Source organism: Pimephales promelas, chromosome 5 (assembly GCF_988280905.1).
Source record: "Pimephales promelas chromosome 5, fPimPro1.hap1.1, whole genome shotgun sequence".
Classification (NCBI taxonomy): domain Eukaryota; kingdom Metazoa; phylum Chordata; class Actinopteri; order Cypriniformes; family Leuciscidae; genus Pimephales; species Pimephales promelas.
Window position 1 is genome coordinate 8,592,493 of NC_142773.1, and position 21,348 is coordinate 8,613,840.

Below are 21,348 nucleotides of genomic sequence, written 5' to 3' on the forward strand. Positions count from 1 at the left end.
ATAAAACGTGATGCATAACTCTAAATAAGTTTAGAAAAAATGTCCATAAGTGAAAATGCCCCTGGAAATCAATTAAAGGTGGCAAATATTGCACATTAATTAATCATTTCTGTCACTGCTGTGAACTGACCTTTTTTTCAGTGTTTTTTTTTATTAGGCCTGTATAAAAAACTATCATACATTTGGAAAGAGAGATTAAGCAGTGCATTAATTTGCATATTAGAATATAACTGTGAAAAGCATGTCAATTGTAAATATATATATATATATATATATATATATATATATAAGAAATAAGAAAAAAGTCTGTCAAATAAATGTTAAAAGTAATTACTCAAGTTAGTAAATAAACATTAATGTTTAACAGAGAGTCCAATGGTTAGATTGAATGCAGCTCAAAACAAACACTTTTCTATTGATTTTGTCTGTTCGCTTTGATGAGACTCATTTATGAGAAATCAAGACTTCAAATAACACATCCTGGAAAAGCCCGAATGCCTGTAGGTTTTTGATTTGTTCTACCCTTAAAAGGAGAATACATTAAAATACATTAGATGTTATGTTTTTAAAAAAATAATGTTATTTGTTGGCTCAAAATAAATATTATAGTTTTATTGCAAAACGTTGCTATTATGAAAAATGAAATGCTCTCTAATACAAGTAATTTAATATTTTAGAGGTGCACAGTTTATGAACGTCGTCACAGAGTAGGGGAGGGGCTGCTGGGTAGGCTTGAGGGTTTAAGGTCTGTTACTGGGTTATCTAGTCTACTATTATCTAGGTTTACTTCACATTACAATGCACAGTTTTCTAAGAGCTAATTCAGCTGACAGAGAAACAATACTTTGTCTGGGCATTATATGGTATGTAGGAACATAATTTCTTTATCATTATTTACTTTATGAGCATGAATGTACAGTGTATTTGCTTGGTTTCCAGTTGTAAATAAATGTTTCCGTTTGAATGATTCACTTTTTGATGTTATTATGTTGGTTATGTTGTTGAGAGGAATTATCAATCTGTTATTAAGTCAAGTCAAATATATTTATACAGCGCTTTTCACATTATTACTTATTATAAAATAAAATATACAAAAATACCAATAATTTAGGTATTCTCTCATACATATGATAATAAAAATGATCTGTTACACTTTACAATAGGGTTCATTAGTTCATTAGAACACAGTTAATGTATTAACTAACATGAACTAACCATAAGCAATACATTTGTTACAGTATTTATTAATCTTTGTTAATGTTATTAAATTTACAGCTGATCATTGTTTGTTCATGTTAGCTCACAGTGCATTATGTTAACTAATACAACCGATTTCAATGATGTATTAGTAAATGTTGAAATTAATATAATGTAGTTAACCAATGTTGCTGATGAACTGCTGAACCTTATTTGTAAAGTGCTACCCAAAATTACTTTCATAAAGAGCTTGATGGTTTATTACATAAAATAAAATAAAAACATAAATGTGCTTCCAACAGTGCTGTAGTGCTTTGTTGTTCAGGAGACGCTGTTCAGGTGCCTAAAGCCCCCGTGGACTGTTCACTGTCTGAATGGTCTTCATGGACGCGCTGTGACCCCTGCTTTAAGAAGAGGGTGAGCACAGACTTCTGGTTGTCTGTCTGGTCCTTTATACTGTATGTTTATTCATTTATTTATCACCAAAAACGACACTGAGACATTTGGAGTGTGCAGAGGAATAAAATATACATTTGTTATAATTATTTTCTAATTAAATAATTTTCTGAAGAGACACAATCCATTTATTTGATGAACAGGCTTTTATTCACACAGAAACATTGATCTACCTTAGCAGCAGCAAATGTAATTCGCAGCCAGTGTCGCCTAGCAACTTTCAATCTGAAAAAACCAAACTCTAGTCAGGCCAATCACATTGTGTATAGAGTCATTGGGCGGGGTTAACATAATGACGGCAGAGTTGCGACGGTTCGTGAAAACAAAGATGATGTCGCTGCTGGCGAACAGCGGTCTTTCAAATCGGCTTAGGCCGTGACTCTGGAAGACTTGGAGTTAAAGGGGTAGTTCACTTTGAAATTAAGTTTTGATATGTTTTATCTTACCTCAAGGGCATCCAAGATGTAGGTGTCTTTGTTTTCGCAGCATTTTGAATTTTGACATATTTTGGTCAAACCGTTGTTGTCTATCAGTCATACACTGGAGGTGAAGGGGGTCCACCTCAAAGAGCATGCACAGAGAAGTCCAAATTAAACATGATTTAATGACTCGTACATGTAAGTACACATTGATGGCCTAAGACACGAAACGAGCGGTTTGTGAGAGAAAACGAACAGCATTTACTTTGTATATCGTTTTTACTTCTTGTAATCATAGCCATGACCAAATTATCTGACGGCACGGGCGCTTCGGTCTGCGCATGCGCTGGAAGTGATCTCTCGTGCGTCTACGTCACTCTTTGTTTATACAGAGATTTCGGAAGTTTTACCTTTCACTGAACATATTTAGATATACGGGAAACCGCAATGGAGGACGATTTCTGTATATCTAAATATGTTTAGTAAAAGATAAAACTTCCGAAATCTCTGTGTAAATATTGAGTGACGTCACACGCAAGCGATCACTTCCGGCGTAACATTGAACTGATTCAGTTCGGTTCAGTTGGACATTGCACAACTGATTCAAATCACTTGGACATCACTGTGATTACACGAGGTAAAAACGATATAAATACTGTTCGTTTTCTCACACAAACCGCTCGTTTCGTGTCTTAGGCCATCAATGTGTACTTACATTTACGAGTCATAAAAATCATGTTTAATTTGGACTTCTCTGTGCATACTCTCTGAGGTGGTGACCATAGACCTCCATTATATGACTGACAGACAACAACGGTTTGACCTAAAAATATCAAAATTGAAAATACTGTGGAAACACAGACACCTACATCTTGGATGCCGTTGAGGTAAGATAAAACATACCAAAAATTAATTTCAAATTGAACTATCCCTTTAAGCTGTTCTTTGACAAAAGAACAAAGAACGGCACTGAAGTCTGTTGCTCGTACTACGCCACCTTCTTTGGTACTCTGGTAGGTAGAGGGAATTTGAAAGACAACTGTTTATCCCGCCCCTCGGATTGAGCCCTGCCAATAGTGTTCTCCCAGACCCAACATCTTGATGTGGGTCTGGCTTGTCAGTCTAACATTCACCAACTGACACATCAGATATGTTATGAGGAAGCTTAAGCATATATGCTCGACATACAAGAACCAATGAAGTTCGTTCTCGTGTTACGCATGATGTTTGAACTTCAGCAAGAACCAATGACGTTTGCTTTTGTGTGTCAAGGAGTTGCAGTTAAGCTTCGGTTTATGTTCGCTGATCATTATTTTTATTTCTCTTTGTCGTCAGTACCGCTATGCCACAATTATCCAGCCGTCTGAGTTTGGAGGAGAGCCGTGTCTTGATCACAGCAGAGAGGAGGAATCCTGCACTGCTCCATCACGATACACCTGCCAGAAACAAACTCCTCGATGCCACGGCTTTCGCTGCACTACCACAGGTGACCCTTTCACATCACCACAGTCCCTGGGCATTACAAAGAACTAATATATACAGGGCCTAAACTAACTCTTTGCCACACCTGCCAATGACCAGCCATAAATATTTTTAACCAGCCATGAAACGAGGCAGTTTTGACACCAAAATTTCCAGTGCAAATTCTACATTTTTAGGTACAGAAAATTGTATAAGTAGGCTAATCAAATGTAAAATAACACTACATATTCACTGTATAAATTAAACATAGATTTATATTTATTTAAGTAAGAAAAATCCAGAGCGGGGATTGTTTTTTAAATATTAAAAACGCAGACAGCAGCAGGTGTGTGTTAGGCTGCTTTAACTTTAAGAGCGAATGTACGGATCCAATATACTGACACACACTGGCCTACTGTACAAACTATTTACATTCAGGACATGACCAAATATGTTTACTAGGACATTTATTTTTTAACATAATTTTGTGTGTATTTGTTTTTCAAGCGCAAGAAGATGAGAAAGAGAGCTCAATGCAGTAGTTGTGTGCTGTCTGAGACATGTCCACTCAACTGTGTTAAACTTTCCACACAGCACACCAGTAATGAATTGAATTACCTTTGGCTTCTTCGTGCACTTGAATATTTTAATTGACCAGGCTTAAACTTTCGTGACAATGCGGCACAACATTGCATTGTTAGAATTCATTAAATATTTTATCGGCCAACTGGCGATGACACTTTCTCATATACTCACCAACACAGATTTTATATAAATATTTAGGCCCTGTATATATATATTTTTTTTTTTCAAAAGTTTAGACTGCAGTTCTGTATGGAAGCTTGTTTCGCCATAGAATGAAAAATATAAAAGGTACTTGCGACTTTTTATCTCACAATTCGGACTTTTTTTTCTCACAATTGCGAGTTTACGTCTCGCAATTCTGACATTATTTCTCAGAATTGCGAGATATAAAGTCAGAATTGCGTGATATAAAGTCGGAATTGCGAGATATAAAGTCGGAATTGTGAGATAAAAAGTCGGAATTGCGAGATATAAAGTCGGAATTGCAAGATATAAAGTCAGAATTGCGAGACATAAAGTCGGAATTGAAAGATATAAAGTCAGAATTGCGTGATATAAAGTCGGAATTGCGAGATATAAAGTCGGAATTGTGAGATAAAAAGTCGGAATTGCGAGATATAAAGTCAGAATTGCGTGATATAAAGTCAGAATTGTGGGATATAAAGTCAGAATTGATTGATATAAAGTCAAAATTGTGGGATATAAAGTCAGAATTGCGTGATATAAAGTCGGAATTGCGAGATATAAAGTCGGAATTGTGAGATAAAAAGTCGGAATTGCGAGATATAAAGTCGGAATTGTGAGATAAAAAGTCAGAATTGCGTGATATAAAGTCGGAATTGCAAGATATAAAGTCAGAATTGCGAGATATAAAGTCGGAATTGCGAGATATAAAGTCGGAATTGTGAGATAAAAAGTCGGAATTGCGAGATATAAAGTCGGAATTGTGAGATAAAAAGTCGGAATTGCGTGATATAAAGTCGGAATTGCGAGATATAAAGTCGGAATTGTGAGATATAAAGTCATAATTGTGAGATAAAAAGTCGGAATTGCGAGATATAAAGTCGGAATTGTGAGATAAAAAGTCGGAATTGCGTGATATAAAGTCGGAATTGCGAGATAAAAAGTCGGAATTGCGAGATATAAAGTCGGAATTGCAAGATATAAAGTCAGAATTGCGTGATATAAAGTCGGAATTGTGAGATATAAAGTCGGAATTGTGAGATAAAAAGTCGGAATTGCGAGATATAAAGGCGGAATTGCGAGATATAAAGTCAGAATTGCGTGATATAAAGTCGGAATTGCGAGATATAAAGTCGGAATTGCAAGATATAAAGTCATAATTGCGATATATAAAGTCATAATTGCGAGATATAAAGTCAGAATTGCGATATATAAAGTCATAATTGCGAGATATAAAGTCATAATTGCGATATATAAAGTCATAATTGCGATATATAATGTCAGAATTGTGAGATATTAAGTCAGAATTGCGAGAAAGTCAGAAATGCGATATATAAACTATTCCAAGGGGGGAAAAAGTTAGTCTTTTTTTTCCCCTTAGAACTGGCCTGATAAGTCGCAATTTCGAGTTTATATATCACAATTCTGAGAAATGATGTCAGAATTTCAACATATAAACTCGCAATTATGTGTTATAAAGTCAGAATTGCGAGATGTAAACTTGCAATTGTGAGAAAAAAAGTCAGAATTGTGACTTTTTTTCTCAGAATTGCAACTTTATATCACCCAATTCTGACTTTATAACACGCAATTCTGACTTTATATTACGCAATTGTGAGAAAAAAGTCAGAATTGTGAGATAAAAAGTCACAATTATTTATTTTATTTTTTAATTCAGTGGCGGAAACAAGCTTCCATAGTTCTGCCATTAATGCATAACTACACAGAAATACAGGTTTAACATTAATAAGGTTACATTAAAACATAAGTTTCTTGTTCTTTAGTAGTTTTTAGTATGTTAATGCTGCACTACTCATGTGTTCCTGAAATGTAATAATTAAGGACACACAAGTGTGACAGCTGTGTCTGTGTAACAGGTCGCTGTGTGCCGGAGGGTCTTCGCTGTAATGGCGATGATGACTGTGGCGATGGTTCTGATGAAGAGGGCTGTGTTAAAATGTACAGAGCATGCAAACAGCCAACTGAGGAATATTATGGAATCGAGAATCTTGCCAAAGGGTGTGTGTGTGTGTGTGTGTGTTTAATACACTCCTGTACTCACCTCCTATCCTATTGCACTCACTTTTAAAAACTGCAGCTCACTGATGGCCTGAATTTCATTTATTTCTTTATGCCATGTTGACCTTTGGCACGTTTTACCCTCATGTTTATAGTTCATCCAGTAACACTGTGAGCAGAACAGACCAAAATGGAAATTGTTGTCCAGGGATAATCTCCACTGCAGTTTCATTTACAAAATCAAATTTGGCATGTTGTGTTGTTTTAAGACAAAACTTGTTTTGGCTCATTGTTTTAAACTGAATTCATATCCTGTTGATCCTTTGCCACGGGTCACTGTAATGACCTAAATCATGCATAAATGTGGGTGTTCTTACCCTCGTGAAAGAGAATTGATTAATTGTATTGTCACGTTTGGCTGAAGTAATGAAACACACAACGAAGAAACTCAAACAAAAAATAGTCTTTAATCCAATAATAAAGCAACACAACCACATAAACTGAAACAAGCCCAAACAAATAACCAAGGAAGCTAGAAGCGGTCAAACAGAATTAAGAACCAAGTAGACCAACTAGGGAATTTTATGTAAATAATATACTTAATAATTGTATAAAAATACACTTAATTGTAAACTAAATGTAATGAATTCAGACACTTAATTTCCTGTTAATGGAAATTAAATTAAAATGTATTATAATTTAAATGCTAACTTGACCTACTTAATATTGACTTGACTTATTGAAATGTTTAAATATAATTTCATAATTACTTTTATTGTTTTTGAAATATGTCCAAATGTGCTATGGTTAACTAAAATACAGATTAATGTAATTTCTATTAAAACTTGACAAATGACAAAGTTTAGCACATATTTAGTACATTTAAAATATATTAACTTTAAAGGTGGCATAGGTAGATTTTTTTCTAAAAAAAAACTTTTTCCCAAATTTGTTTAAACTGCCTATGTATACAAATACATAATTAAAATGTATGTACTCTGAAAAAGAAAGTATACAAATCGAGTGTCTGTAGTCCTCTCAGTGCTGCAATAAACACAGCTCATTATTTCATTCACTCCCACCCCTTAAAAAAGATCCTTACAAAGCCACGCCCCCAAAACACATGAACGCGCGTTGCCGACCGCTTCCACGGAAGCACTGTTGGCGTCACTTTTCAGCTTTATCCAAAGAATTTTTGGTCATAGCCTTTTCAAATACTGCCTTCCTTTGTTGCCTGGTTTTCCTTCGCTGACTGTATATGCCTACCGTATCTCACGACCAATTCGTACAAATTCGTACGGGTGATTAAAAAGTGGCTAATTCGTACGACCTCACTCGTACGAATTCATACGATTTGTCTAAACCCACGTGATGGTTAGGTTTAGGGGCGGGGTCAGGGGTAGGTCATTCGTACGAATTCATACGAATTGGCCAATTCGTAAAATATGTACGATTTAGCAAAATCCTACTAATTTGTACGAGTGAGGTCGTATGAATTGTTACGAATTAGCCACCTCGTAAAATTCGTACGAATTCCCGTGAGATCGGGTTGTATGCAGGTAACTGGGAATTTTGACTGCTCTTTCTCTGCCAGAATTGTGATTCTTCCTAGCTTCCCTGTCTCTTCCACTCCTCGAGCAAACGTGTGCGCGCATGTGGGCTGCTCTTACGCGGCAGCGCTGTTAGCCATGGTAGCGAGGGAGAGTCTCCCAGCCAATCATTTCTTTCGTCCCGGTTGGAAATAATGGGCTCTCAGACTCAAAGCGCATGTACAGAACAAAATAACCAAACATGGGGAAAAAATACAAATATCAAAAAATACACAGCAATAAATTATAAATTAAAAGCCTGACTAAAACGATGCGTTTTAGGCTAAGTTTACTCGAGAACGCTCGCGGGTGAAAACGTATCGGATGTGCCTTTCTTTTACACGGCGACGGCGTTTTGGGGGCTTAAAAACGCAAAAAAGTGAAACCACCCTCCATAGTGGAAATCTTAAAAATGCTCCACTGTCGCGTTCCCGTGTAAACGGTAAAAACGCAAAAGTCTCCTTCACAGTGAAGGTTGTACGCAGGCACGTGGACTTGGTGTTGTTGTGCAGTGCTTCACATCGCCACCTAGCTGCCTGGAGCGCATACTACATCGAATTTCACACACTTTTGCATCACCATATACACGCGGATTTCCCACCCATAACGCTCGTCTAAAAACGCAGGATAAAAAGTGATAACGCAACGACACTTTTGCATTTTCTCTGAATCGTTTCCGTGTAAACATAGCCTTAAGTAGTTTCTCAAAACAGTCCACATAATCAGCATCCCTATTAGATGCAGGTAATCAGGCGCGTTATAGGAAAAGGCCCTTCCCCCCGTGGTTTTTAGTTTACAACGAGGCTGAGACAGAGAGAGTAACCAAAGTCACAAATGTAATCTGTAACCAACTCATGTACTGCTTTATAAGTTAAAATCAGAATTTTAAAATCAATATGTGGCTAAACTGGAAGCCAATGCAGTTGCTGGAGCACTGGGGTAATGTGATGGCGTGAAGATGTATAAGTCAAAATATGTGCTCTAGAATTTTGTATATTGCAACCTCTTAAAAGAATTTGCTGGTAAACCCGCAAAACACAACACAAGATTATTAAAACAATGATTTAAAATCTATGTAAAGCAACAACAACAAAAAATAATAATAATTGGATTTAATAACACACATTGGACACTAGAGCCAGACCGATATATCGGCAGACCGATATTATCGGCCGATATTAGGCATTTTCCAAACTATCGGTATCGGCAGTTATAATGGCTGATAAATATATATTTAAAAAATAAAATAAAAACAGACGAAACATGCTTGAACCATGTCACGAGTGTTGGAGTTGTATAGTTTGTCCACCAGAGGGCACTCTACACCGTCCCTGTTGGCAACACTCCTTGAGTTGGTCACGAGACGTATATTGCTGGAATAACAATTAAAACATCATCCCCATCAGTTCTCTTAACTCAAATAAGCAACAAAATTTGTGACTGTCATGTCCAGTTTAAAAAATAAATAAATAAAATATCGGCCGATATATCGGATTATAAAACCCAAAAATATTTGTATCGGTATCGGCCTTCAAAATCCTTTATCGGTCGGGCTCTATTGGACACATTTAATCCACTTTGTATTGCATTTTTGTTGCTCTTGTACTTGTATGTAAAAACCGCCATAGATCAGAGATAACTTGTTGTTTATTCCTAGAATCAACATTTTGAATGGTAAACTGGAAGCAGTGGTGCTTGATAACCGATACTATGCCGGTGGCTGCTTGCCACATTTCATCCAGGATGTCCGCTTCAGGAAGCCATATAACATTCAACAGTACACAATAGAGGTATGATGCATGTTTTTAATCTATAGCTGCAGTACGTAAGATTCGTGATGTGCTTTTTCAAAATATTGCTTTATGGAGTTTTGAAACCTTTACGAATCCTTGGTTTTGAGCGTAGCATCATGTAATCACAGCAAACGATGCTTTGTTACGCCATATTGTCTCGAAATTCTGATGTTTCGGTCTTAGAGGGGGTCTAAAGCCGCGTTTCCACCGAAATTAACCGGAACAATTTGTCCAAGGAACTTTTTTTCCCACAGACCTGTTGCTTTCTGCATTTCCAGTTTCCACCACCGTCCAAAGTACTGTAAAGATTCACCTCACAGGTGTGGCATATCAATGGATGATGATCTCAGCAAAGGAGAAGTGCTCACTAACACAGATTTGTGAACAATATTTGAGAGAAATAGGCCTTTTGTGTACATCGAAAAGTCTTTGATCTATAAGATCAGCTCATGAAAAATGGGGGCAAAAACAAAAGTGTTGCATCTATAATTTTATTCAGTGTAATTTACTTTGTTCCCAGACAAAAGGCTCCTATGATTTCACCCTGGAGGCATACGAGTCTTACAGTGATTACTTCAAGAGTGAAAGCAAGGCAACGTTATCCAAGACCAGTGTCTCATTTGGAGTCGCTTTTCCTCAAGTTTTTGAATTCAGTTTTAATTACAATAACTACAAATACAAGAAGTCAGTGAAGAAGATGCGCACCTTTTCAGGGACGGTAAGTTGTTTTTCTGTCACCAAGGTGAAGCTTCATTCGAACTATATTAACTTAATGTGTGAGATGACAACAGATGAAATCAGAAAATGGCCACTACTATGATGAATAACCAAACATTAAACTAGATTTTTACATTTTCTGGCTTGCATTTGCAGAAAAACTATTATGCTAAGGCGCTGTGGCTGGCTGCCAGAGCGTTGTTTGGATGTTTTAAATGGATGTTAGGGGGTTTCTTACTGTAACTACTTACAGAGTTAACTTACTGAGTTAAGCTCCAATCCTAATAACTGTCACCATCCCGGTACCGGGACGCCTAACTTTACTTCACTATATTTCTATTAAATTCTAATCTAATTATGACTAATTATATATCGTTGGAAAGGTCTAAGACTTATAAATAGATATTCTACCCCTGTTTTGTGTTACAAATTATGTAGGAAGAGTAAATGATGAATTTATGACAAGAGTGCACCTAAAAAGAATCTGCATCATAACAGGAGTTCTGAACTGTCACAAAAAGTCAAAAAGCCACTTCTGTTATTATGCTAAAAGTTCATAATAAAACATATAATCTAGTATTTTTCAATAAAAAAATGACAGGATAATATTATACTCTAAAAATACTAATATTTATATATTATCCTCTAAAATATAATATAATTTTTTATCGCCTTTTTTATTATACCACATATTTTAGTAGTTATCATAAATTAGGTATCATTTGAACGCTTATAAACTCAGAATTCATCCTGTGCAAACAGTTTTATAATTAAACGTTGCGTTACCATAGAAACGGTACTTATTTTATCAGGCTCCTCCCCTTTTGGGCATCATTATATTTAATAATTCATGATCAAAACCTTTTCTAATCTTGACAAAACACATATTGTCAGAAAGGTCTGTGTCTCAAGGTCCTGAATTTTGTGACAGAAGTGATATTTGGACAAAATGTATTAATTTGTAACTAAATTCAATGGAATTCAATGGCACCCAGTGGCTATTTTTGGTACTACGCCTAAACAAAATCTCATGGGAACTTCATTTTTTGTGATATCAACTTCAAATTTGGAACATAACTTGGTTAGATTTGTGGCTTTGATTTTTATAGTATTTTTAGAGTAAAAAATATTTTGTAAAATACATATTTTATATAAAATAAAAAAACATATAGTACAGTATTTTTGATTTACTGTAAATTTAAACTTCCATAACTTTTTCATACTTTCATTTGTTGAAGTGTTTTCACTTCAGCAATAATCTGCTGAGTGTTTGCTTTAAAACAAGACCAAACTGGGAATATATAGGTATATATTCTAAAGCATTCTTGAATTACAACCATTTAAGTTTAAATAGTGCATTTTAACCCCCATTCTCAAAAAGGGGGGTGACAGCGAAGGGGTTAAAAACACTTGAACCGGCTAATTAAGATCTCGCTTTAGTTAAGCTCAGGTCGGAAATAAACTTTACAGATTAGTGAATCTGGTCCTTCACTGTAAATATGTTGGATTTTTTTTTACCAATTTTATTGTCTGCCACTTAGTATAGTCATATAGAAATAAGCCACATGGTTTGATATGTGTAGCAAAAACGTTAGAGGAGGAATTACACTAAAGTTCATGGTTAGGGGAATGAGATTCCTTTATGAGTATAAATAATTGTAATAGTGATACTGGTCTAAGCAGACACCACTAACTATGAGAAAATAGTTTATTAATAAAATGAATAAAAGAAGAATTATATGAGAGACAACATGAAATTCTTGACCAGACTCTGAAATCTATCATTTGGAGCCAACCATGACTTTATTCTGTGTTGTCCTCAGAAAAACAAATTCATCCGAGCGCACTCTCAGCTTGAGGTAGCCCGCTATGCTTTAAAGACCACAAACCTGGTGCTACACCCTGAATTCCTGTCCCGCTTGCGCGCCCTGCCGCTGGAATACGCATACGGAGAATATCGGCAGATCTACAGTGACTATGGGACACATTTCATCAAAGAGGCAACTCTCGGTGGAGATTTTGAATATACTGTTGTCCTCAATGATGAGCGACTTGAAAAATCTGGTAGGTAAAAGTAAGGAAACAATACAAGGACTACTCTGTTATTCCAAAAGATGAGCCTACACTGAATCTAAGGGTTTTTCTTTCATTATAGGATACACACTTGAAGAAACCAAGAAATGTCTCCAGTTTGGGCTGAAACTTGGAGCCCAAGTTAAGGGAGTGTATCTTGCTGCAGGATTTTCAGTTGGTAACTGCAAAGGCCTGTTGGAAGAGCTTGGAGGTGAGCAAATCCACAACTACACTAGGCGCGTTTCCATTACAGATTTGCGCAAAACTTTTGCGATATTTTCCAAATGTCGATAAAAAACTATTGCGAAATGACGGTGTTTCCATTAACCGATGTTATGCGACTAAAACGTCTTTTTTTCCTCTCGCGATAAGTCATTCCAAAAATCATGGCAACGGACTTTGGTAGGTTTATAACTTATTTCACAGCCATGCACCGCACTAGACATTATTATTATTAATGGAAGGAAGGAGACGTGGTGTGTTATCCAAGTATTAATGACAGGGAAAGACACAGAGTTCCTGGTGTTTCTCCCTTATTTCTTCTTCGATGTCTTGATGGCATTTCTTTGAGGTTTAGAGAGGCTATTCCTGTAATTATTGTTTCTTTTTAAAAAAAATGAATTTAATAAAAAACTCTCTCGTATTATGTCCAAACAGTCGTTGCAAAACAAAAAATGAACAGTTGTTGTATTTTTAAAACGCAAAGTTGAACACCAACATTTATAGCCTACATCTCAACGAAATTTCAGATATTTATTTATGACTTTTTGCCCCCTTAAAAACATTTAAAATATTCACAAATTAATATGGGAAAAATGTAGATTTTACTGGTTTTCTAAGGCCAAATTAGAACATGGATATTTATGATATTTTTCCCGCCGTGCTGAATAGGTGAGTTATTAAATGCGTCTGAAAAAATAACAAGCTAAAAACATAATCTCCGGATGCACCTTTAGAGAGAACGGCACCTTTCATACGGATTACATAATCAGAAGGTATCAGTTTACGATTCGAATTTGTTCTTTTTAAAGTGGACATTTCAAGCTTTAGTCTATAAAGGATATTGGTTCAGTTCTCGCGCTCCAGTTCACGAAGATCATAAAGCGCGCCTGATTGTTTTATTTTATTTTACAAAAGCACAACGTTTTCTTGTTATTGTGACATTACGCAAATAAAAGTAGTTGTGAATAATGTATTATTATTTTCTGTATAACCAGAAATGATAGAGTAAGTTGATTCCACTGTTGATGGGAAAATGAAAGTGTTCACGGCACGCCCGCGTCTGTCTGTTATTCAGTGCGTGCTCCAAACTCCGCACACACTCTTGAATATTGGTCAAAATCGAGTGTTTATTTGTGATAATCTTAGCCCTATTATTATTATTATTATTGTCCAATCTGTACTATGAATGAGATGTGATGATTTGCTTTGTTCCTTTTTTGGATAAAAGCGTCTTGTAGCCTAATAAATGTTATAATAGGCTAATGATGATAATTATTATTATTATTTGCGGACACGGACCTAAAACACACTCCGTCTTCTAAGTCAGGTGACTGTAAATGCACAAAATCCGTTTCCATTGCAGTTTTGCGAAAAAATCCTTTTTCGAATTGCCTGAAAAACCTCCTCATGCGAGCGTAAAAACTTTTTTGCGATAAACAGGAGTTTTTGCGAAATTGACGTGTTTCCATTGAGCAATTTCAATTTGCGCAAATTGAAGGGTAATGGAAACGCAGCTACTGTTCAGATCGAATAACCTGAAAGTTGAAGCAAGCTTTTCTTTGCTTTTGAAATCATTTCTCCTGCCTCGGCTTAATATGCAGAGACTGCACCAGAGAACAGTGACCCAATTCGAGGCTTCTGGCAACCGACTTTTTGTCAAAAAAATCCTCCATTGTGTGGTGTCATTACAATTATTTTACCCCTTTAGCCACAGCCTTACCTCCCGCTTTCAACATCTCTTATCTTCTCTGATGATGTACTTTCAGTCACAAGGGTGGGACAACCTGTCACTCACATGAAATTGCAGCAACTGGAAACAACAATGATCCAACAATACAAACGATTCCATCCTGATAGACAAAATCAAGTCTTCTTAAAGTTGTTCAAGATAAAGATCTTCGACTTCTGTTTTATGTCAATTTTGTTTGGAAACGGTCATTAAATCCATTTGCTGCTTGTAGAGCAGATTATGTTACTAATGTTTAATCAAACACCCTGTTTTGTTGTTGTCTGACATTTCAGACTCCAGTAAAGAGAGGGACAAGGTGGAAGACGTCTTTATTGAGGTCAGAGGGGGTGACAGTGAAACGGTGTCTCGTCTAGCTGCAAAACAGCTGCCGACTCCAGACATTATGCAGCTGTGGGGAGATGCTGTGTTCTACAATCCAGATTTTATTCACAAGAAGGTGACATTTTCCACTCAGTTTACATTTCTTTACAAAGCTTTAGCTTTTGTCAACTTTAAAGGAGTAGTTCACTTTTGAAAAAAAACGTTTGCTGATAATTTACTCACCCCCATGTCATTCAAGATGTCCATGTCTTTCTTTCTTCAGTCGAAAAGAAATTAGGGTTTTTTATGAAAACATTCCAGGATTTTCTCCATATAATGGACTTTAATGGGAACCAAACGGTTCAAGGTGCAAATGAGAGTTTCAGTGCAAACTGTTCAAAGGGTTTTAAGCGATTCCAGACGATCAATAAGGGTCTTATCTACCGAAACGATCGCTCGTTTAATAAATAAATAGTTTAAAAAGTTTAAGTTTTATTAGCACAAATGGTTGCCTTGCTCTGTTCTGTGAGACCTTTGCTTTAATGTTTACCCAGGAAATTTGTTTTGAAATGCTTTTATTGGTCAAAAATGACTCCCCATTGAAAATTAATGGTGTCGAAAATCTGAGAATCAGTTAGGAGTGTGTTCATCATGTCTATGGCATGTTCACATGTGTACATGGAGGCTTGCAAAAACAAAGGCCTCGGAGCCAATCGTTTTTGACCGGAAACAAACAAGTGTGACAGGGTTTTCAACACAGCCATTTGTCCTTGATTATTGATTTCACTTTTTCAAAATGTTAAATGTTCACAGATAGAACCACTTTATGAGTTGGTGCCATCACAAGAATCGAACGCTAACATCCTGAAGAAAAACCTGAGGAGAGCCCTGTCCGAGTACCTGAAAGAAATCAGCTCCTGTCGCTGCTCCCCCTGCCTCAATAATGGCATGGCAGTGCTCAAAGGTGAGAGGAATCAGACACCACTAATAATATTATATTCTATTCATTCTTTTTTATCAACATTTGAATGTTGGTCATTTTCATTAAAAAAAAAAAAAAACGACAACAAAAAAACATTTCGAAGTCTAAGTGTGTCAAAGGTTTCGGGCTCCAGTCCGTCCTCGTATAGTTTTTTCCCCCTTCTCATTAAAATCAAAGATGTTCATCAATGATTGTATCTCAAGAGCAGGGACATGTTTGTACGGAAGCCCTGAACCGCTACGTAAAAAAAAGAAATCTAGCATTTCGAGATTAAAGTCGAAATTTTTAGAGATTAAAGTCGGAATGTTTCGAGATCAAAGTCGGAATGTTTCGAGATCAAAGTCGAAATGTTTCGAGATCAATGTCGAAATGTTTCGAGATCAATGTCGAAATGTTTCGAGGTCAATGTCGAAATGTTTCGAGATTAAAGTCGAAATGTTTCGAGATGTAAGTCAAAATGTTTCGAGATCAATGTCGAAATGTTTCGAGGTCAATGTCGAAATGTTTCGAGATTAAAGTCGAAATGTTTCGAGATTAAAGTCGAAATGTTTCGAGATCAAAGTCGAAATGTTTTGAGATCAATGTCAGAATGTTTCGAGATTAAAGTCGGAATGTTTCGAGATTAAAGTCGAAATGTTTCGAGATCAAAGTCGAAATGTTTTGAGATCAATGTCGGAATGTTTCGAGATCAAAGTCGAAATGTTTCGAGATTAAAGTCGGAATGTTTCGAGATTAAAGTCGGAATGTTTCGAGATTAAAGTCGAAATGTTTCGAGATTAAAGTCGAAATGTTTCGAGATTAAAGTCGGAATGTTTCGAGATTAAAGTTGAAATGTTTCGAGATCAATGTCGAAATGTTTCGAGATTAAAGTTGAAATGTTTCGAGATCAATGTCGAAATGTTTCGAGACTAAAGTCGAAATGTTTTGAGATTAAAGTCGAAATGTTTTGAGATTAAAGTCGAAATGTTTTGAGATTAAAGTCGAAATGTTTCGAGATCAAAGTCGAAATGTTTTGAGATCAATGTCGGAATGTTTCGAGATCAAAGTCGAAATGTTTTGAGATCAATGTTGGAATGTTTCGAGATCAAAGTCGAAATGTTTCGAGATTAAAGTCGGAATGTTTCGAGATCAAAGTCGAAATGTTTTGAGATCAATGTTGGAATGTTTCGAGATCAAAGTCGAAATGTTTCGAGATTAAAGTCGGAATGTTTCGAGATTAAAGTCGAAATGTTTCGAGATTAAAGTCGAAATGTTTCGAGATTAAAGTCGGAATGTTTCGAGATTAAAGTTGAAATGTTTCGAGATCAATGTCGAAATGTTTCGAGATTAAAGTCGAAATGTTTCGAGACTAAAGTCGAAATGTTTTGAGATTAAAGTCGAAATGTTTTGAGATTAAAGTCGAAATGTTTTGAGATTAAAGTCGAAATGTTTCGAGATCAAAGTCGAAATGTTTTGAGATCAATGTCGGAATGTTTCGAGATCAAAGTCGAAATGTTTCGAGATTAAAGTCGGAATGTTTCGAGATTAAAGTCGAAATGTTTCGAGATTAAAGTCGAAATGTTTCGAGATTAAAGTCGGAATGTTTCAAGATTAAAGTTGAAATGTTTCGAGATCAATGTCGAAATGTTTCGAGATTAAAGTCGAAATGTTTCGAAATTAAAGTCAAAATGTTTCGAGACTAAAGTCGAAATGTTTTGAGATTAAAGTCGAAATGTTTTGAGATTAAAGTCGAAATGTTTCGAGATTAAAGTCGGAATGTTTCGAGATTAAAGTCGAAATGTTTCGAGATTAAAGTCGAAATGTTTCGAGATTAAAGTCGGAATGTTTCAAGATTAAAGTTGAAATGTTTCGAGATCAATGTCGAAATGTTTCGAGATTAAAGTCGAAATGTTTCGAAATTAAAGTCAAAATGTTTCGAGACTAAAGTCGAAATGTTTTGAGATTAAAGTCGAAATGTTTTGAGATTAAAGTCGAAATGTTTCGAGATTAAAGTCGGAATGTTTCGAGATTAAAGTCGGAATGTTTCGAGATTAAAGTCGGAATGTTTCGAGATCAAAGTCGAAATGTTTTGAGATCAATGTTGGAATGTTTCGAGATCAAAGTCGAAATGTTTCGAGATTAAAGTCGGAATGTTTCGAGATTAAAGTCGAAATGTTTCGAGATTAAAGTCGAAATGTTTCGAGATTAAAGTCGGAATGTTTCGAGATTAAAGTTGAAATGTTTCGAGATCAATGTCGAAATGTTTCGAGATTAAAGTCGAAATGTTTCGAGACTAAAGTCGAAATGTTTTGAGATTAAAGTCGAAATGTTTTGAGATTAAAGTCGAAATGTTTTGAGATTAAAGTCGAAATGTTTCGAGATCAAAGTCGAAATGTTTTGAGATCAATGTCGGAATGTTTCGAGATCAAAGTCGAAATGTTTCGAGATTAAAGTCGGAATGTTTCGAGATTAAAGTCGAAATGTTTCGAGATTAAAGTCGAAATGTTTCGAGATTAAAGTCGGAATGTTTCAAGATTAAAGTTGAAATGTTTCGAGATCAATGTCGAAATGTTTCGAGATTAAAGTCGAAATGTTTCGAAATTAAAGTCAAAATGTTTCGAGACTAAAGTCGAAATGTTTTGAGATTAAAGTCGAAATGTTTTGAGATTAAAGTCGAAATGTTTCGAGATTAAAGTCGGAATGTTTCGAGATTAAAGTCGGAATGTTTCGAGATTAAAGTCGGAATGTTTCGAGATCAAAGTCGAAATGTTTTGAGATCAATGTTGGAATGTTTCGAGATCAAAGTCGAAATGTTTCGAGATTAAAGTCGGAATGTTTCGAGATTAAAGTCGAAATGTTTCGAGATTAAAGTCGAAATGTTTCGAGATTAAAGTCGGAATGTTTCGAGATTAAAGTTGAAATGTTTCGAGATCAATGTCGAAATGTTTCGAGATTAAAGTCGAAATGTTTCGAGACTAAAGTCGAAATGTTTTGAGATTAAAGTCGAAATGTTTTGAGATTAAAGTCGAAATGTTTTGAGATTAAAGTCGAAATGTTTCGAGATCAAAGTCGAAATGTTTTGAGATCAATGTCGGAATGTTTCGAGATCAAAGTCGAAATGTTTCGAGATTAAAGTCGGAATGTTTCGAGATTAAAGTCGAAATGTTTCGAGATTAAAGTCGAAATGTTTCGAGATTAAAGTCGGAATGTTTCAAGATTAAAGTTGAAATGTTTCGAGATCAATGTCGAAATGTTTCGAGATTAAAGTCGAAATGTTTCGAAATTAAAGTCAAAATGTTTCGAGACTAAAGTCGAAATGTTTTGAGATTAAAGTCGAAATGTTTTGAGATTAAAGTCGAAATGTTTCGAGATTAAAGTCGGAATGTTTCGAGATTAAAGTCGGAATGTTTCGAGATTAAAGTCGGAATGTTTCGTGATTGAAGTCGAAATGTTTCGACTTTAATCTCAAAATACTTTGATTTTAATCTCGAAATGTTTTGACTTTAATCTTAAAATACTTCGACTTTAATCTCGAAATATTTAAATTTTAATCTCGAAATGTTTCGACTTTAATCTCAAAATACTTTGACTTTAATCTCGAAATGCTAGATTTTTTTACGTTGTATATAATTGTATATATATATATATATATAATAATTGTCAGCTTCTCTCGATAGGCACCAGGTGTATTTGTATTTGTCCAGCTGGTTTCAGAGGAGTGAGCTGTGAGATCACCCAACGGAAAGGTTTGTCTATCTCTATAAGAGAGAGATGCTGTGGCCTTGTCTCAAATGACTTTGGAGGACTAAAGCTTGTGCTAACTGAAAACACACAAACCTAACCCATGCATGTGTCCTGTTATCGCACACACACACAGCATTGGCAGTCGACGGCAGCTGGAGCTGCTGGTCTTCATGGTCCGCCTGTTCAAGGAAGAGCCAGCTCCGCACCCGCCGGTGTGACAATCCAGCCCCGCAGAACGGAGGAGCAGAGTGTGTCGGGCCTCAAGAGGAGTCCGCCGACTGCCTCTAACATGTGTGTCATCTATCAGATTCACAAACAATACCATCGTGTTACAGTTCTCAGAAGCGGAAGCCGTCATAGTTGGGTAAACGTCTATAGTGCTGAACAGGAGATGACAGCAAATATCAGTTTTGTATTTTCTGCAATAGCAAAAGAATGAAAAAGCTGTGGGAGTTTTTCCGACCCGATCTCAGATTTTACGAAGTGGCTAATTAGTATGAATTTGTACGAATGACCTACCCCTGACCCTGCCCCTAAACCTACTGTACCCATCACGTGGGTTTAGACAGATCGTACAAATTCGTACGAGTGAGGTTGTATGAATTAGCACGATTTCTGCACTTTTTAATCACTCGTACGAATTCATACGAATTGTTCGTGAGATAGCGTTGGTGTTTCCATGACTTTCCAAATGAGGGAAAATTGTATTGGTTACAGCATTCGCAGCATTTTCTTTTTCATTTACTGCCAAGGTAACACAATACAGCATTATTAATGTACACACAAAATAAGTGGAAACGCATCATCACAGTCTGTGAAAAGTGTCCAGAGTATTAAAAAGACAACAATTATATAGTTAAACATTGTTGTAAAAACATTCTTTACTCTGTCGAATATGGTGGGCAAATAAATAAATAATTTTTTTTTTTAACGAGAGTTGTAATTGTTTAAAAAAAGTAATTATTTCACTGATATATGTGTGAAACATGAAAATACAGTATGTCTGTATTATTCCCAAAAATTATTTTCATGACAATTAAGTATATTCTCATTAGTTTTGCTTTGGGGGAAATTTAGTGTTATTTAGTGTTTGTTAACACAAAAAACCATAAAGATTTTCTTAAAGCAAAATGTCTTGATTTTAAGCTGAAACATGAAACTGACATATTGAGTACCAGTTAACTGAATGTGTCTATCGCATTGGGTAGTGACTTCTTCATGAAGTCCTACAATATTGGCCTGAACAGAAACACATCGCTACACTTGTCTTGGACCAACACTAAATTAACTAAATTAGATATCCACCCACACAAAAACTAGTACTTTACATGTTGTGGAGCACTTTTGCTGGTCCTAGCATCAGGAAAGTATTCACAGCGCTTCACTTAATACACATTTTTTTCTTTTTGTCGTCTCCATTTTGTTACAGTCTTATTCCATAATGGATTAAATTCATGATTTTCCTGAAAATTCTACAAACAATGCCTCATAATGACAACGTGAAAGATGTTTGTTTGAAATCTTTGCTTATTAAAAATAAAAAAAAATCACAAGTATTCACAGGCTCAACATTGATTGAGCTCGGGTGCCTCCTGTTTCCTCTGACCATCCTTGAGATGTTTCTCCAGCTGGATTTGAGTCCACCTGTGGTAAATTCAGTGGGTTGGACACGCACACACCTGTCTATATAAGGTCCTGGATTGGATCTTCTTACAGACACTCATCGCTATTTAGAGAACTATGGGGAACTTCCACACATTGAAATTAGCAAGTGTAACGGGTCCAGGTTGATGGGAATCCACTCTGCGTTGTATTGATGGACTGAATAAATAAACTTCAACCCTCTTGCTGTTCAGCACTGTTTTATTTTCTGCATAAA

General features: G+C 35.8%; 1 protein-coding gene across 1 annotated transcript; it reads left to right on the forward strand.

Moving 5' to 3' along the window:
- Positions 1 to 754: 754 nt before the first annotated feature.
- On the forward strand, positions 755 to 20,405 carry c8b (complement C8 beta chain). Its single transcript, XM_089130916.1, has 12 exons — positions 755 to 863; positions 1,500 to 1,614; positions 3,408 to 3,558; positions 6,179 to 6,320; positions 9,567 to 9,699; positions 10,223 to 10,420; positions 12,243 to 12,483; positions 12,575 to 12,703; positions 14,737 to 14,900; positions 15,578 to 15,728; positions 19,403 to 19,471; positions 19,603 to 20,405. The coding sequence occupies exons 1-12, from the start codon at positions 799 to 801 to the stop codon at positions 19,755 to 19,757; spliced, it is 1,713 nt and encodes a 570-aa protein (XP_088987042.1). The 5' UTR covers positions 755 to 798; the 3' UTR covers positions 19,758 to 20,405.
- Positions 20,406 to 21,348: the final 943 nt, after the last annotated feature.

Bases quoted from the DNA above. Each gene is read 5' to 3' on its own strand.
- c8b (XM_089130916.1), top strand. From the start codon at position 799: ATGCACAGTTTTCTAAGAGCTAATTCAGCTGACAGAGAAACAATACTT. The intron at 9,700-10,222 runs GTATGATGCATG...CTTTGTTCCCAG, and splicing joins TTCAACAGTACACAATAGAG to ACAAAAGGCTCCTATGATTT. The intron at 12,484-12,574 runs GTAGGTAAAAGT...CTTTCATTATAG, and splicing joins TGAGCGACTTGAAAAATCTG to GATACACACTTGAAGAAACC.